Source organism: Balaenoptera ricei, chromosome 14, assembly GCF_028023285.1.
Source record: "Balaenoptera ricei isolate mBalRic1 chromosome 14, mBalRic1.hap2, whole genome shotgun sequence".
Classification (NCBI taxonomy): Eukaryota; Metazoa; Chordata; class Mammalia; order Artiodactyla; family Balaenopteridae; genus Balaenoptera; species Balaenoptera ricei.
In genome coordinates this window covers 76,274,479-76,292,410 of record NC_082652.1, presented here as the reverse complement: position 1 = coordinate 76,292,410, position 17,932 = coordinate 76,274,479, and the positions used below count along the sequence as shown (strand labels likewise).

The 17,932-nt window shown below is 34.4% G+C and overlaps 1 protein-coding gene across 4 annotated transcripts in view; it reads right to left on the bottom strand.

The window, feature by feature from the left end:
• WDR7 (WD repeat domain 7) overlaps window positions 1–17,932 on the bottom strand; it is a 357,939-nt gene that overhangs the window by 236,942 nt on the left and 103,065 nt on the right. For 3 of the 4 annotated variants that reach the window (XM_059894160.1, XM_059894162.1, XM_059894161.1), the window contains 3 exons: window positions 13,008–13,777; window positions 11,605–11,693; window positions 247–345 (listed from right to left, as the gene is read on the bottom strand). In XM_059894160.1, the coding sequence (XP_059750143.1) occupies window positions 247–345; window positions 11,605–11,693; window positions 13,008–13,777 (958 nt within the window). The remainder of the gene's footprint in view (window positions 1–246; window positions 346–11,604; window positions 11,694–13,007; window positions 13,778–17,932) is intronic. The other variant, XM_059894163.1, reaches the window with a different exon arrangement.

Sequence of the window (17,932 nt, the reverse complement as noted above, 5' to 3'; positions counted from 1 at the left end):
TTAGCATCTTTGCACTTCTTTAACAGCATTCTAGATTACAGGGAACATGGTTTATACCAGCCAGGAATAACATTACATTTTTATAATCGACCCTTATCACTGACATTAGCAAATCAAGTTATAAAATGGAAACTTTAGGATCTCACACATAACAAAGCAGATGAATGTATAAATTAGATAAAAAGAACATATACTAGAATAAAGCACAGATTGAAAGAAAGTTGTTAGAAAGTTGAGAGAGAATACCTTCATTTACTAAGAAACAGGTATGTAAAGCAGGAATAGAAGCAGGGTCCGAGCCAGAGTGATCAGCATCAGACCGAGCAGAAACGACAGGTGCGGCAACTTGCAGCAGAAAATAGAAGAAATAAAAGAGGAGAGAATTGAGATACAGCGGTTTCTGAAAAAAAGCTCAGTGTTAGTGAATACTAAAAAACAAAGCTGGCAAAATATAGTAAATGTAGAACTGAAAAATGATGTTTTAATCAGAAAGGTAGGATTATTAAGGATTATGGCAGTAAAATGATATATTTTATTGAATAGCAATCACAGTGTAGTTCAAACCAAAATCTATTTATAGTTGAATGATGTGTCATCTGATATAAAAAGAAGTTCTAAAATAACTAAGGCTGCAATGAAAAAAATGACAATAAACATATTAAGAATTCGCAAAAATGTAATTCAATTTTTAAAATGTATCCCATGATGAAAAGTTTATTTTGGTCTTCGGATTGTCAATTACATTTTTTTTCTAATAATTTACTTCCTAACATTATGCCTAAATTATTTTGTAATCTCTCAAACCAATATTCACTGAGATCATTTCAATTTATTACTCATTTTATAAAAACTCAATTTAAATTATACCAACTTGTAAAATACAACTTTTAAAATATAACAATTTAAAGTTAAATTAAATACACTTAACTCTTGTTAGAAGACTCCTAACATAGCTCCATTCTTCAGTTTAAAAAATATTTTTATGATACAAATGCTTTATATTCTAAAATAATTACTGTGAATGCTATAATCCTTATAGAATAGATGGAACAACACCCACCCTCCCCCCAAAAAAGTTATGTTACCAGGAAAATGTTCAGCTTAAATTATCACATGAAAAGGCAAAAGGACCGTATGGCGCACACATTCTACAACTGAAGGTCAACATTAAGATTTAGAGGTCACCAGTTGACACTTCCTTCCTATGGAGAAATTACCATATGTCATGCACAAGCATCTTCAAATTAATCCCTCTCCTTTCTTCTGTCATTGAACAGCAATAGGTTTGGGCTCCTGAACAGATTAAGCATTGTCTGCTGAATGATATGTTTGCTTTTCATGCAGTGAAGTTCTTTTGTAACTACAGGACAGTTGCATGAAAACAACTTTTCATAATTTCCTCACGAATGCATCATAATGTCAATCAGACACGTGTGAGGTAAACTGGAGAACTAAAAGAAGTATATGAGCAGTAATAAAAAACAGAAAATCCAACTCCATAAACCCTAAGAAGCACCTCTTGCACACATGAAAATTTTATCTGGGAAATTATCATTCTTTTTATTATAACAGACCTGTTCTTTGTTCCTTATGAAATTATAAGTATTTTATAATGTTACACTTATGAAAGGATTAGAATTACTCTCAGTTGTATATTTCATAAGATCTAAGAATTCCATTGTAATCTTGCAAAGAAATCCCCAATATTTCTACATATTCCATTGAATAATTTCTCATTTTTAAATCATTTTTAAATACAAATTCAGTAATTATGGCCTACAAAATATTCAATTCCCCATGCAAAAAGTTGGTAAGCCTTTGGTGGCAAGGAGTAAATTTACAGGCTTTAGCTTTCATGCCAACAAAATTGTTGAGCAAGTTCCTCTGGTGGTTTCCAACAGTTGGGGTTTTTCTATAATTTCACTTTAAATAAAGGAGAAATTATTATTCCTGAAAAGTCTGGGTTAACTTCATCTGACTTTATCATTAATTCTGAAAGGACACTAGAATGGTAAGGTGAAAAAATTCAATACAAACAAACCAAAGTTTAGGACTGAGTGATCATTCCCCTAGCTAGGTCAAATAAGGAGTGGTATTAAACTATAATGTTTTCCCTAAATCACAAGTCGAAAGGAAACTAGAAATGCTACTGGCAAAACTGCTAGAATAAGAATATGTCTTAATAGAATAATGTTCAATATATATAGCTGTATTTGTAATGAGAGAGATAAACAGATGCTCTGAGTATTATATTTCTGGAGCCCTGTTTAAACGATATTGCATGTAGAAAAAGCCTTTTACACTTTCCTTTAATAAATTCTGTGGGCACTTAAAATAAAAAAAAAATACTGTAATAGAAATCAAGGAATTAGATTTACTATGCTTTAAAAATCTCTGCATCATCATCAAAAAATACTTTATTCAGACTACCTCATAACTGAAACTGCAGAATCTAGAACTATTTTCATAATTCATTGAGAATACTGAAATTAAACTCTACTACAGCTTTAAAACTGTCCACATATAGAAAAATCAGCAATAGAAATTAGAAGAAAAAAGTACACTACCATAATAAAAAGCTCAAGATCTAATGACACATAATAAATCTGAATAAGTTATGTACGGCACTGAACATCAAAGATTTATACCATAAAACATAAGCAAGCATTTAATTTCTTAAAACAGAAAAGCTGCCGTGTCAACTTTTTGCTCCTTTTACCAATTTGCTCCTCTTATTAAGGACCAGTAAAACACAAGGGAAAATAGTCTCAGCACAGCTTCAAAATGGTGACAGAACTGACACAAGTTCTCTTATTTTACCTGAGAAAGTTCTTTAAGTAATGTTGCAGCTAAGAGCCTCTTCACAACGGCTTACTCTCACATGAAAAGACAGATGAAGATAAACATGTGTGACAACATATATGTGCACACATATGCTCTGGTTTCCCTTTAAATGGCATATACGGAAGTACTCAAAATGACAACAGCCATGGTTTCTGTCTTTGAACAGGTCTACCTCAGTCTTCATTTGAAATCTAAATCTAAGCTCCATTTTTGCCAATTGCCATCGTGATATGAAAAATCTACATAGGGAAGAAAGCAAACATACTTTTGGTAGCAAGTGCTCTCTACATATTGGTCTAAACCTCATTACCCTCCCAGCAGATATACACAAATAGCCCTCTCAATACATTTTTCAGAAGAAAAAAAAAAGATAACCTAGAACGTACAGAAAACCAAATGCAATGCTGAAAAAGAAAGTTTTTTCAAAGCTAAACACTAAAAAGATAAATAAAATTATTTTACAATGAATCACTTTATCTAAAGTGGTATATGAGAACCATGAAGCTTTGAGAGGGAGAGGATAGAGGAGGAGAAAACATGAAAATATTAGAAATGAGGAAACAGAGTCAATCACCATGTACTTAATACAAAGGCCTTCCACACTGGGTATGCCATCTAATATAGAGATCTTAGAGCAACATCTGCCTTTCTGTAAACTTCTTTTACGTCTACACTTTTATCTTAGGTAGGCATTCTCATCATCTTTTAAATCAACCTGAAGCATTAGGATAAATCATTAACCAAACATCATAAGGAGAAAAGGATATCCTTAAAACACTGTAAAAGGAGAGCACAAATAGCTAAGGGCACTAAGGGAACACAAAGCTCCAGGAAGTAGAAAGGATGAGGAGCTACCATAAATCAGAATGAGTAAACAGCCCAAGATGGTACTCTGACAAACAGACAGATATGCATCAAGGCAAAATACGAAAGTGTTGATAATGTTTGAAAAATACAGTAACACTACTTAGCCTCTAGATCACCACTGGATTACATTAGAATTGGAGTAAGTTCAGATGGAGTGATAGTTTTATGTTGGCCTATAACTTCAACCAAAGAGTCAAAAACAAAAACCCCAAAAAAACACAACTTTTTGTAAAAGGTCTCCATTAACATCCAAAATAAATAAATGAGCAAGACAAAAACTATGTGGAGAGAGTTCATTATAGTGAAAGATAAAATTATAATATAAACACTAACTTGAATTAGACATATGAAGGCTATTAAAATTTTCTTTCATTTGATTAATGTAATCAGTGCCTACTCCATGCCAGGTACTAAGCTAAGCATATAAAAACTTATAAAGATTAGACCAAGATGCTGCTCTCAAAGTACTCAGAGTCTGGTAGGAAAAGCAAATAAGCAGCTAACTAAAATCATAAACTGCACTCCTCTGGATCTCCTCCACTAGATGTAAGCTCCTTGAAGGCAGGGATCTCTTGTCAGCCCTTACAGCCTCAGTTCCTAGTTATTGACATATTGACTCTAGAAGCATAAAGAGTAGGTATCTATAGATTCATTCAATCAACAAATATTTACTGAGCTCCTTCTATGTACCAGCCACTGTTCCAAGCACTTGTGATAAATCAGTGAACAAAAAAGAAAAAACAGCCCTGCCCTCTGAGCTTCCAAAGCAGACCAAAGTTAGAGCTTCTGCAATTAAATTATAGCTATAGTAATTTTTTTTAAAGGGCACATAAGTTCAAACACAAAATTTTAAGGGATTCACAGGCCCCTTCATTAGCCTGACATAGGTACTCCTAGTTTTTTGCTATAGATCCTGGAAAAGGATGGTGAGTAACTATTGGTTATAATTTAGGAACAACCTCTTACTTCTAAGTTTAGACAACCTAAATTGGATCCACTTCGTAAAAATAAAATTGCAAATAATGTAACATAACTTTAAATCTTTAAGTTGCCTAGACTTACCTCCACACCTACCCCTGAGTAAAGATGTAACTATTAACACAAAGGTATGGTCACAGTCAAGATAAGCACAAGAGGCACAGACCAAAGACTTTCGCCGTGAAATTACTGAATTGATAAAGAGAAGTACAATCTGTCAGAATACAGAAAAGCCTAAAGCCATGGGCAGGCTCAGGGATGTATGACCATGAACAAAAATTTACTTGGTTGACATCTCTGATCCCTTCCTCAAGTGAGATATTTTATAAACTGCAAAATCAAGTATTTAATAAATGAATACTGTCTCTATCAAAAAGTACGACTGTCAGTAAATGTTAATTATTGGAAAACACTGAATTAACAAGCCAACTGCTAGACAAACTTCTTGTGAAGAAATTATTTGCCCATGATATACCCTGATATTGTTTATGAGAAATTATGTTAGCAAAACTATTTATATAATTTTTATTCTCAGACACAAATGCCTGTAAAAGGTCCAATTCCCAGCTAAAGTCTTTATTCCATATAGATTATTTTGGAGCTGAACAAGTATTAACCAACATAAAGTGACAGTTTATCGAAAAGAAGCATATTCATGTTTGCAATCCAACATGAAAATAGATTGTGAGTCAATGTGGGCTACAGTGGGAGTCAGGAAAAGAAAACATAAGGAAAGATGAAAATGTTTAAAAGAAAACCAACGTAAGAGAAGTCAGAGTAGAGAGATGAGACTAAATAATACTCTGCTGAAGAGCAGTCAAGGAATCAAAGCCCTTTATCTGTACAGCACCACTTCCTACCCTACATTGGTTATGTTCGTGTGTTACCTTCCAGATAGACATAAACTATTCAAGACAGTATACATTAGACTAATCTCTCTGTACCCCAAATAGAGTTGTTTGGAGGGAAAACAAAAGTGCTTAACAAATATATGTTAAAGAAATACTACACTTCAATATTCAAATAGAAAATGAGTTTTATAATGCCATCCTAAAGCATTTTACTATGTAATTCTCAGTACAGATTGCTAACCTTCATTTACTTTATAAGATAAGCATCTGTGCTGTTCCAAATGGAAATTCCTAAATCTATCACCTTAAGTGAATGCTTTAGAAAAAGACAATTTTTAGTTCCTTCTTCACTGCTCTCAAGACTCAAGCCTTTTCCGAGAGGAGCAACATTAAAGCACTCCAACTTTAAAATCCTCAGACCTGGCCAGGTGGGCAATTCAATACCATCATGGTGGTGAAATATATAATGCATCGTTGATCAATAAGAAATAACAATTCTAAAGGTTTATGCATCCAATAAAGAGAGCTTCAAAATATATTAAGCAAAAACTGATAGAAATGCAGGGAGGAATAAACACATCCACAACTGCTGCAGAATTCAATACCCTTATCTAAACGATAGAACGAAGTGGGCAGAAAAATCAGCTAATATATGCTAAACTTGAATACTCTTAAGCAACGTGACCTGACATTTATGAAACACTCCACCCAACAAGAGGAGAATACACAGTCGTCTGAAGTGCACACAGTATACTGACCAAGAAAGACCATATTTAGGGCCATAAAACAAGTCTCAATATTCAAAGAATTCAAACCATACAAAGTATATTATCTGACCATAAATTAGAAATCAATAGCAGAAAGATCCTTGGAAAGTTCCCAAATGTTTGCAAATTTAACTCAATAATAAATTACTCAGGGATAAAAGAAAAAGTCAAAAGAAAAAGTCAAAAGAAAAAGGAAAAGGAAAACATATCGAAATATGTGGGATGCTACTAAAGCTGTACTTAGGGGTACATTTGTAGTGCTGACTGCCTATATTAGGAAAGGAGAAAAGTTTTATATCCATGACCTCAGGTTCTACTCTAAAAAAAAAAAAATTAAAAATATAAGCAAATTTAAAGCAAAAGAAATGAAATAATAACAAGCAAAGCAGAAATAAATTAAATAGAAAACAGAAGAACAACAGATTAAAAACTAATGAAACCAAAAGCTGGTTAAGAACTATAAAACTGCTAAGTTACTAGCTAGACTGATCAGGAAAAAAGAGAAAAAACATAAATTATGAATAATAGAAATGAGATAGGGGATGTCATTTCAAATCCTACAGATATGATATTGAAAGGAAAATAAGAGAATATTAAACAACTTTTTACCAATAAATTTGACACAAATTACCAAAGTTCACCCAAGATGAATTAAAAAAAAAAAAAAAAACCTAAATAGCTCTGTATCTATTAAAGCATTTAAATTTGTAGTTAAAAAATCTTCCCATAAAAAAAACCTTATGCCCACATATTTTCACTGGTGAAACCAATCAAACAAGTAAAAAATAGTATCAATTCTACACATGCCCTTCCAGAAAACACAAGAAAAGGGATAACATCCTAAGTCATTCTGTGAGACTAGCATTATCCTGTTACCAAAACTGAACAAACACATTATTGAAATGAAAAACTCTAGACCAAAATCCCTCATGATCATACACATAAACACTCTTAACAAAATTTTAGCAAATTATATCCAATAATCTATAAAAAGGATAATTCATCATGACCAAGTGTGATCTACCCCAGGATTGCAAGGTTTTTTTTAAAATTCAAAATTCAATGTTCATGGACTTATTGAGAAAATAAAGGAGAAAATTCATTTGATAATTTCAATAGATGCAGAAAAATCATCTGACAAAATCTAACACCTGTTCATAATTTTAAAATCTCAGCAAACTAGGAATAGGAGGGAACTTCCTCAACATCCAGCTCATCTAAGAAAAACTTATAGCTAACATCATACTTAATAGTAAAAGACTGAATGCTTTATCCCTAAGATTGGGAATGAGGCAAGGATGTCTGCTCTAACTTCAATTCAACATCAGTAAGCAACCATCAAGCGTAAAAACTTTTTAAAAATTAATAATAACTGGAATTCCCTGGTGGCACAGTGGTTAAGAATCCGCCTGCCAATGCAGAGGACACGGGTTTGAGCCCTGGAACAGGAAGATCCCACATGCCGCAGAGCAACTAAGCCCATGTGCCACAACTACTGAGTCTGCGTTCTAGAGCCCACGAGCCACAACTACTGAAGCCCGCGTGCCTAGAGCCCATGCTCTGCAACAAGAGAAGCCACCGCAATGAGAAGCCTGCACACCACAATGAAGAGTAGCCCTCGCTCACCGCAACTAGAGAAAGCCCGCGTGCAGCAACGAAGACCCAATGCAGCCAGAAATAAATAAATAAAATAAACTTATAAAAAAAATTAATAATAACAGCATATTGAATCCAAAGGAAGTGGGAGAAGTAAAGAGCGGAATTTAGTGAAACAGGAAAAAATATGCATTAGAAAGGATAAACAAAGGCACTATGGATTAAAAAGATTGATAAAGCCCCAGTAAGACTGATCAAGAAAAAAGAAAGCTACAAATGATTAATATCAGGAATAAAAATGGAGACATCACCACAGATACTACAGAAATTAAAAAGATAAGATGTTATCTTTTCAAATGCAAACACATTTGAAAATTTAGAACTGGAAAAATCCCTAAATATGTACTAAATGAAACTGACACAAAAATAAACAGAAAATCTGAAGTTCTATAACAATGAGAGAAACTGAACCCAGAATTTTACAACTCCCCACAAAGAAAACTCTAGGTCTAACCCCAGCAAATTCCATTGCACATTTATGAAATAATTAATGCCAGTCTCACACAAATTCTACCTAAAAATGGAAAAGGAAGATTCCCCAATCCATTTGCCAAAACTTGAATAAAGTAAAACCTTACATAAATATTAGAAGAAAACGTTTTCCTAAATAAAAAATATTAAATTAAATGTAACAACATATAAGATAATAATACATCACAAGATTGGTTTTATTCTGGAATGCAAAATTGGGTTGTAAATTCATCACATTAATAGAGTAAAAAAAATTATATAGTCACCTCAATAGATACAGAAAAAGCATGATAAAATCCAACATACATTGATGATAAACATTTTGCAAAGGAACAGAAGAGTTAATTTCTTAAATTATCTGTAAAAGCATATAGGAAATATCATGATTATGAAATCTTAAAAGTTCTCCCTTTGATACTGGAAATAAAAATGTTGTTCCATATGATTGTCCATATGATCAAAAGAATCTACAGAAAAGTATTACCTTTAATATGTGAATTTAGCAAGATTCTTTGATACAAGGTCAATATACAAAAGTCAACTGCATTTCTATATCAGGGGCACAGAAAATGAAGAAATTTAATATCAATTAGATATTAAATAGAGTATTTTAAAAATCTAATATCTAGGAATAAATCTAACAAAAGAAATATAAGACCTCTACATAGAAAACTATACAGAGTTATGATAGCTAAATAAGACCTAAATAAATGTAGAGATATATCAAGTTGATGGATTAAATGAGTGAACCGCACTAAGATAATAATTCTCCCCAAAATGATCTACAAATTCAATAAAATCGAAGTTAAAATCACAATAGGTCTTTGTGACAATAATAAAACAGTTCCAAAGTTTATACTGAAATTCAAAAGGACAAGAATAGTCAAGACATTCTTTAAGAAGAACAGGTGGGAAGACTTGATCTATTAAATATTAAGTCTTATTACAGAGCTACAGTAATTAAGGCACAATGATACACAAACAAATCAAAGTGCTCAAACAGCTCAGAAATAGACTACCATATATAAGGACATTATATTTATGACAAAAATGGCACTGCAAAGCAGTGGGGAAAGAATCATCTCTTTAATAAATGATGCTGTACCAATTTTGTATATGGAAGTAAAATCAAAACAGGACCCCTGCTTCACATAATACACAAAATTAAGGTCTAGGCAGATTATAGACCTAAATGAGAAAGGTAAAATAAGAAAGCTTCTAAAAGAAAATACAGAAGAATATCCTCATACCAGAGTAGAAATATCATGGTAATTTCTTAAATAGGACACAAAAATATTAATCAGGAATGAAAATGCTGATATGTCAGATATACTAGCCATACCAAAACGGCTAAAGTGAAAAACATGGAAAATATTAAGTGTTGGCTAGGATATCTTACCAGCTATATATGAGAGGTCTCACTGATCCATGTCCCAGCTAACACAACAATTTCCATCCTTTTCCCCTTAGCCAGTTTGATGGATGTATATGTCTCTCACTTAGGAAAACATGTTAACATTACCCACAATTAAAGCTGAAGATAAATATATGCAGAAATTCCACTTTTGGTTACATACGCAACAGAAAAGCTTATAATATACACTAAGATTCAAATACAAGAATGTTCATAGCAGAATTATTGATGAAAATGAAACACTGGAAATAATCCAAATGTCTATTGGCCAAAATATGGATGAAAAAATTGTGGTCTATTCATTCATCAGAATAGTATACAGCAACAAAATGAACAATGAAAATGAACAAACTATAGTCACGTGCAACAACACTGATAAATCTCACAAAAGTAGCCAAACACAAAAGAATACGTACTCCATGACTAACTGAACGCATATAAAATTCAAAACACAGGCAAAACTAAACCATAGTGTTTAGGGATTTAAACTTAGGTGGTACAACCATTAAGGAAAGCAAGGAAATGATTTCCTAAAAGTCAAGATAGTAGTTACCTTTGGAAGAGGAAGGTATACTGATTGGGAGGGAACATGTAGGAGGCTTCAGGAGTACTGGCAATGTTCTATTTCTTGTCCAGGGATATAGTTACATGGGTGTTTAGCTTGTAAAAATCACTGAGCTGCATATTTGTTTTGTGCACTTTCCTGTGTGTATTTCACACATACACAAGTATAAGTTTATCTAATTAAAACTTTTATATAACTTCATATAGAATATTATAAAATGAGTATAAAGGATTGATGAGAGGACAGGGGAATAAGAGGGGTGACCACATGGGGCTGGAAATGAAGGACAGGAGTGGCATAGAGAGTGGGGGGAGCTTATCTTCCATAATGAGAAGCTACAACACAGTACCTAAAACTAAAAACCAAGCATACCATTTAAGGATATTAAAGTAAGTACAAACTATCAGCTAAGAGAGCAGAGGACTTGTTCTAGGAAAGAGAAAAATTGTAGGCATGAAGTTGGAGGCCTATTATTCACCAAACAAATCTTGCAGAACTGTTCACTGACTCTTTAAAACCTTAAACAACTTTTTTGAAAAAAGAACATCCTACAATGTCACCATTTACAAGCAGAACCTTCAACTTGGCCTAAAGGAAAGCTCTCTAAGCAGAAGTGATTCCCCCCTGAACTCTGATTAGCTCACTTGTCAGTCTTAAAATGAGTGTAAAAGAAAATAAAGGAAGAAAAACTCAATCTTTCTTCTATCCCCTAACAAAACAAAAGCTACGAACAAAAAGTTAAAGTATATAATGACTAAATAAAAAGAAACTATTTCCACTGTGGATTACAATGCATGAACTACTGGCAAATGACACAAGAACAGCTATAGTATGGAAATATGAATTTAAACATTTCTAAATGTAGTTTAGAAAATAGACATAACTTATAGACTCAAGATACACACATTAAGGCACTAGCGTTGTCAAGTTAAGGTGCCCCTAATGCATAAAAATTAGGCCAAAGACAGTACAATAAAATTATGTGAAATACGCTCATTTATCAATTTCTAAATAAATCTGATTTATTTTTAACTAACATCTTAATTATCCATATTTACATCTGGAATATAACAACTTTTCTCTATTTAACAATCTGAGACAAACAAAATGTTATGATTATACATTAGCGATGCCTCCTCAGTTTCTAGAGCTGAAATGTCATGTCAATTACTTAACAAGATTTAATTTTACCTTGTTTAATCTGTCCTTGCACAATATTACTGGAAGTTGGAGGAGAACCCCTTGCCTTAGAAAGGTCTGGGGTGCCTGGTCTCGGTGGCCTTTAAAAAGAAGAAGAAAATACATGTATATATACACATTCATAGTTTCATAATTCCAGAGCCATTTAAAATATTAAGCTTTCTAGTTCCAAGTGAATTGCAAAAGAAACACATAACAGAACATTTTCAATTTGCTGTTCCAAAAAGATAGGGGTGTTTTGTTTTGTACCTATTAACATTTTCCATTTCAGATTTTAAGACAGAAAACTAAATGATTAACAAATAGCAAGTAAAAATTTTACATCTACAGTTTATGCTTTAAACTGGTTTAAGAAATATTTATGAACACTTTAATCTACTACCACTGACAGATAAATATCATCACTAACCCTTCATTCTTCAGTATTAGCATGCTGATAATTCAGCCCACCCCATATCATTGGTCCAAATGAACTTATGGAACAATATACTGAGTTTCAAAAAATTCAGCCCTAAAATCTGAAAAAGGTAATAAGGCATTAAGAAATCTTCCACTCCACAGGCAGACTGTCCCCTTTTGAATTCCGGCCCTACCATTTACTACTTGTGTGACCTTGGGCAAGTTACTTCACCTCTCTGTGTCTCAGCTCTATCATCTGTAACAAAAGGACAATAAAAGTACCTACCTTATAGGGGTAAGGGCATTAAGGAGGTAACATCTGTAAAGTGCTTACAACAGAGCCAGACAGTAGGTAAGTGCTACTTTAGTATGTTAGATTAAAAAAATCCTAAATGTGGTCAGCTCTCAATAAAGTATAATAAAACTAGAGTTTAAAAAGTTGTCTTCATGACTTCTGGAAAATGAGAAATAGCAACTCAGGTTAAATATGTAGAAATATTAAAAGAATACTTTCCTGCACTTTAAAAAGTTGTTTCCTCTTTTCCCATTGAGAAATTCTGACTATACTTCTCAAAAATGCTGAAGCCAGCCACTGAACACTTACCATTCATCACGTGGGTCACACATTTTAACCAAATATACAATTTGAATTAAATGTTAGTGCAAACTGTAAATAGATACAATCTAAGATTATATTTACTGAAGAGCTAGTCTATAATTTGTTAAACCCTAACTCTGACCTACTCCCTCATTCTAAGTTTTTTTTAAATAGCTACTAAGTATGTCTGAGTACAGATAAAACTGTACAATTTGATTATATTTTAAGTCATGAATGTTGTATTTAAAATTTAAAGGGGAAACACTGAGATGACACAAAAATGCCAAGGTGTGTAGAGGCCCCCCCCCCAAAAAAAAGGTAATAGGAAGTGACAAAAATAAAACAGGTTTCTTTTTTTTTGAAACATAAGAATAAAATCAAACTATCATGGTCACACCTGGTAGGGCCCTTCTTCATATGATCACCAATAAAAGTTGCATTGGTCATACTCATTAAGGTATTTGCCAAAGATATGATAGACAGGAGATGTTGTGTGGTGACGGCCCGGGACACTCCGTAAGTTCCCTTTCCTACTCCCTCCGTTGCCAGCAGCTTCCTTCCCACTTCTGCTTTCCCATGTGATAGTTTACAAGCAGCCTGATTATAACCAGGAAGCATCAGTGACATATGACCTCCTCTCGATAAGAGGCCGAACGATACTGTGCAGTGGGGTTTCAGCATTCCAAGGCGATCAAGACAGACTTCATCCAGAACATCATTCAAACCCCAGGCATGAAGGCAGGACATGAACAATTTTGCGGTGTCCATAGTCAGATTATATTCTAACAGGGTCAGTGGCTTAGATTTGCTGGCCCGATATTCGGGATCACTTTCTTCCCGCCTCTGTCTCATTATCTCCTCATCCTCCTCTTCATCATCAAGGAGATGTTCCTTTATGTTCTCTTTGATAGTTTCTTTCACTTGTTGGAAGAGAACTGCTGCTCGTTTTCCAGTTAGAAAAGAGCCCCCTTTGTCTGAACTGCCAGATGCTTTTTGCAGATTCTCTGGGGAAATAAGCGCAGTATTCGGCCTAGAGGCTTCCTCAGTCAGGAGTTGAATAATCAACGCTTCCACATCAAAGAAAAGCACATGTATGTCCGGGTCTGTTAGGTTTGTCTTTATTGCTTGAACCATCAGGGAGTTATGAGAATATTTAGGTAAATTTCCCTGCAACAAATATTTTTAAAAGATAGCTATAATTCAAAGTATTTAATTTCATGCATTCATTAATGAACAATAAATAATCAAAGGGATTTAAATGCTTATTAAGCTGTCTTTTTAGGTATCTATATCATTAAGAGTAACACACTAACTTTGCCAATCAGCAGCATGTAAAAGATATGAACTTAAACAATTAGAAGAACTTTATGCTGAAACAATTATAAAACTGTCAATTAATCTTTTAAAAAAAAGAAAATGAAAGTTAATTATTGAAGCAGGAAGTCTTTTTACTCATAGAACAGATTAAAAATTGTTTCAATAACTTACATGCAAATTCTACCTCTGAGAATGTAATACTACTGTTCCACCTGAAAGAATAATGCATTCATCACAGCTACTCATCCTTTTAAGTTGCTGCACCACCAAATTCCTCCTTTTTTTACTTTACCTTCAATCTCTCCCTGTCCGTAAATTCTTTTCCCTCAATAGAGAACATGTTCAAGTCTACTTAGAGTCTTTAAAAGTGTTATCCTTTGACCATGTTCCTTCTTCTATTTCTTTCCCAGTCTACTGCCCCTTTTAGCCACATTTAAGGAAAGTAGTGGACTAATCCAGTGGAAACTTTTCAGTCCCTCTCCTCGTTAACCTCTTTGCAGTATCTCTGACCATATCCATAATCTCTGACATTGTTGATTTTGCTAAGAGAGACAGAAAGAGAGAGAAAGTATAAAAAGAGCTTCCCAGAGAACACCTTCTTAGTGAGCCTTCTAATTCTGACCACCCTTCTCAGTCAGCTGCGCTGAAAACTCACTCTTTCTCCCGTATTAGAACTATCACCTGTATGCAGTCGGCCCCCTAATCTCCATCACCAGCCAGACCAGCTCCTGAAGGAGCTTCAATCCTGCAGTTCCCACGGCTTGTATCTGGATGTCCCACAGAACCTTGTGCTTAATCTGTCCTAATCTCCACCCTCCCACTAAACCTGCTGCATCTCTCAAACCACTGGTTGAGAATCATTCTTCTAATCTATCCCCACCATCACCATCACTATGTTCAGACCCTTATGTCCTCTCCTCTAAACAGCCTTCACTGACCCTAGTCTCTCCTTACTCCCATCCAGCCTCCACAGGCCACAAGACTGCTTGCTGAAGAACAAATCTAATCATATCACTCTTCTGCCAAACACTGCCATTACCATGGGTTATTAACAGAAATGGAAAATACAAAATTAAAACTAAATCAAAGTATAGGTGAATAGATCTCAAGATGAGAAAGGACTTGCCAAACACACTTAAATTTAAAATTCACTACTATAAAAAGTTAAGGCAAGTAAGAAATAGGAAGAAAAATGTGCCAGAAATAGGACTAATGAAGTTATAATCTATATAAAAAACAGTAATACCAAAATAAAGGAAAAGGGAAAAATACCATAAAGGTCAAGGGCAATTCACAGTAAAAGAGACAAATAGTCAAGGAATATAAGGGAAAACCTACCCAAATGAATTGTCGAGGAAATAACAATTAAATAACCACAAGATACCACTTATAAAATTAGCAAACAGTAAACACGAAAAAAATACTTAGCCAGGAGTACAATGAAAGTCAGACCCACACACTGCAGGCATGAATTTAAATAGAGCCTTTTGGAAGAGCAATTTGGCAAAATACATCATGAGCCCTTAAGATTGTTTGATCCAGTACATTTATTTCTAGAACCCTATCCTAAATAGTCAGAAATACAAAGACGTTCAGTGAAACAGTATCCATTATTTTAGATTGAAAACAACCTAAATAATCCAACAATAAAGAAAGAAATAATTTAAACACAACCATGTAATAAATATTGTAATCACTACAAATCATGTTTCCTGGGCACATTTAACCACATGGCAAAATGCCCATGTTCCAATTTTAAGTGCGATAAGATTACACATGTGCACATACGTACACACACACACACACACAATACAACAGAGTATAATTGTGATTTCATTTATTCAATGCCCAAGTATGCATTTGAGCACAGTGACAAACACTGGAAAGAAATACATGAAAATGTTCATAGCAACCACTTTTTGTGATAGAGTCATATCAGATTTACATTTTCTTCATATTTCCATATATTTCTTAAATTGTATATAACCAATATGTATTATTTTCATAATTAGAAAATAATGCTCTAGGATAAAATGCAAAATCCTTCAGCACAACATTCAAGGCCCATTACAATTTGATACCAAATATTTTCCAGCTATAACAAAAAGGCTCTAGCACCATAACCACACTCCCTCGCCCATTAATCCCTTTATTTATTTCTTTACACAAAATATTCCTCTTTGCTCTACTCCAATCCCTTCTCTCCCATCAAGACCCTAATCCTCCCGGGAAAGTTAGTCTACAATGAACCCAGTTCCCATAACATTTTCTATACTATATATCACAAACTTGTAAGCCCTGGCTATATTTATATAATTAGTTATTTTATGTATTTACATTTTCCTGTACTCTACAGGAACTATACCTTACTCATCTTGTGTAACCTCATGCGTATCAGAGTACCTGGCAGAATGAACAAAGAACATAAAAATCTTTATAAAATTATTTTAAGTGGCTAATCAACTCTTCACTCGTAAAATTACACTAAGTCCCTTTAAATGGCCTATCTTCTGTCTCAGTCCTCCTCCCATCTGACTATGTTCCTTTCCAGCTTAAGAGGCTTCAACAGCATTTTATAACCCAAGGATAAAATCTTCGTAAAGACTTCTTTGCAAAGCACAAAACAGCCTCCAAAACAGACTGCTGCTGACTCCCCCAATTCCATCTCTAACCACAACCCTGCATCTTCTACTGAAACCAAATTAAACCACTTGTGCCTTCCAGAACCATGCAGTTGCAGACATTTGTACCTTTGCATTACTTATGCCAGGATCATGCTCCTTTCTCATTCCCACTGCTGCCACTCAAGTCATACTTCTATTCAACCTTCAAGAAGTAACTCAAGTGGCTGCTCTTTCAAAAATTATTTCCAGAATTATCACTAATTCTGCTTCCTTTGTATAAACCTCTGCTCTGAATTGAATAAATGGTATTTAAAGGAAGGTAGAAAATAAATATTATTTCCATACTATAGCTTAAGAACCTAAGGTGCATAAGCAGTAATGATAAATTTACACTACACAAAATATGAAGTAAAAAAAAAAAAATCAAGACTTTCTGAATTTCATTCCTCTGTTTAACTCATTCATTCCACATTTACCTATGTTTGTGCAAGGCACTAAGGACACAAAGATAAATAAGACAATTTTCTAGTCATGCAACTCAAAACTAACAATAATGACATTACTATGTAGGATGAATGGCACTACAAATAAAGGGCAGTTGGAAGGTACAATAAGAAACACAACAGAAAGGGACTTCCCTGGTAGCTCAGTGGTTAAGAATCTGCCTGCCAATGCAGGGGACACAGGCTCGAGCCCTGGTCTGGGAAGATCCCACATGCCGCGGAGCAACTAAGCCCGTGTGCCACAACTACTGAGCCTGCACGCCACAACTACTGAAGCCCGCACGCCTAGGGCCTGTGCTCTGCAACAAGAGAAGCCACCGCAATGAAAAGCCTGTGCACCACAACAAAGAGTAGCCCCCGCTCACCGCAACAAGAGAAAGCCTGTGCACGGCAACGAAGACCCGATGCAGCCAAAAAAAAAAAAAAAGAAACACATCAGAGAAAGAGAAAGTACCAACTCCACCTTGGGTGATCAGGGAGAACCTCACCAAAGGGATAACTTGAGGTATGCAAGGGCAGAAAGATAGCAGGATGTGAAAAAGCATAAAGGCAGGAAACATCACAGGATGGGTGTTGATGTTGATGACCAAGACAAAGAATGCAAGGCATGGTTCATTGAGAGCACAGATGTCCACACTAAGGCTTTTGAACTTTCTCTTGCAGGCTTAGGAGCCATTAAAACAGTGCTTCTCTCAGAACACCAGGGATGCTTGTTAAAGTACAGGTTCCTGGGCCTGATATCAGACCTGAATCAATGTCTCTTGGAATGGATCAGAATCTGCCTAATGAAACCCTAGATGGCTTTATACAGCAAAGTATGAGAGCTCCTATCTAAAGGCTTTAAGAAGGGGAGTAACATGATTAAATTTAATTTTATA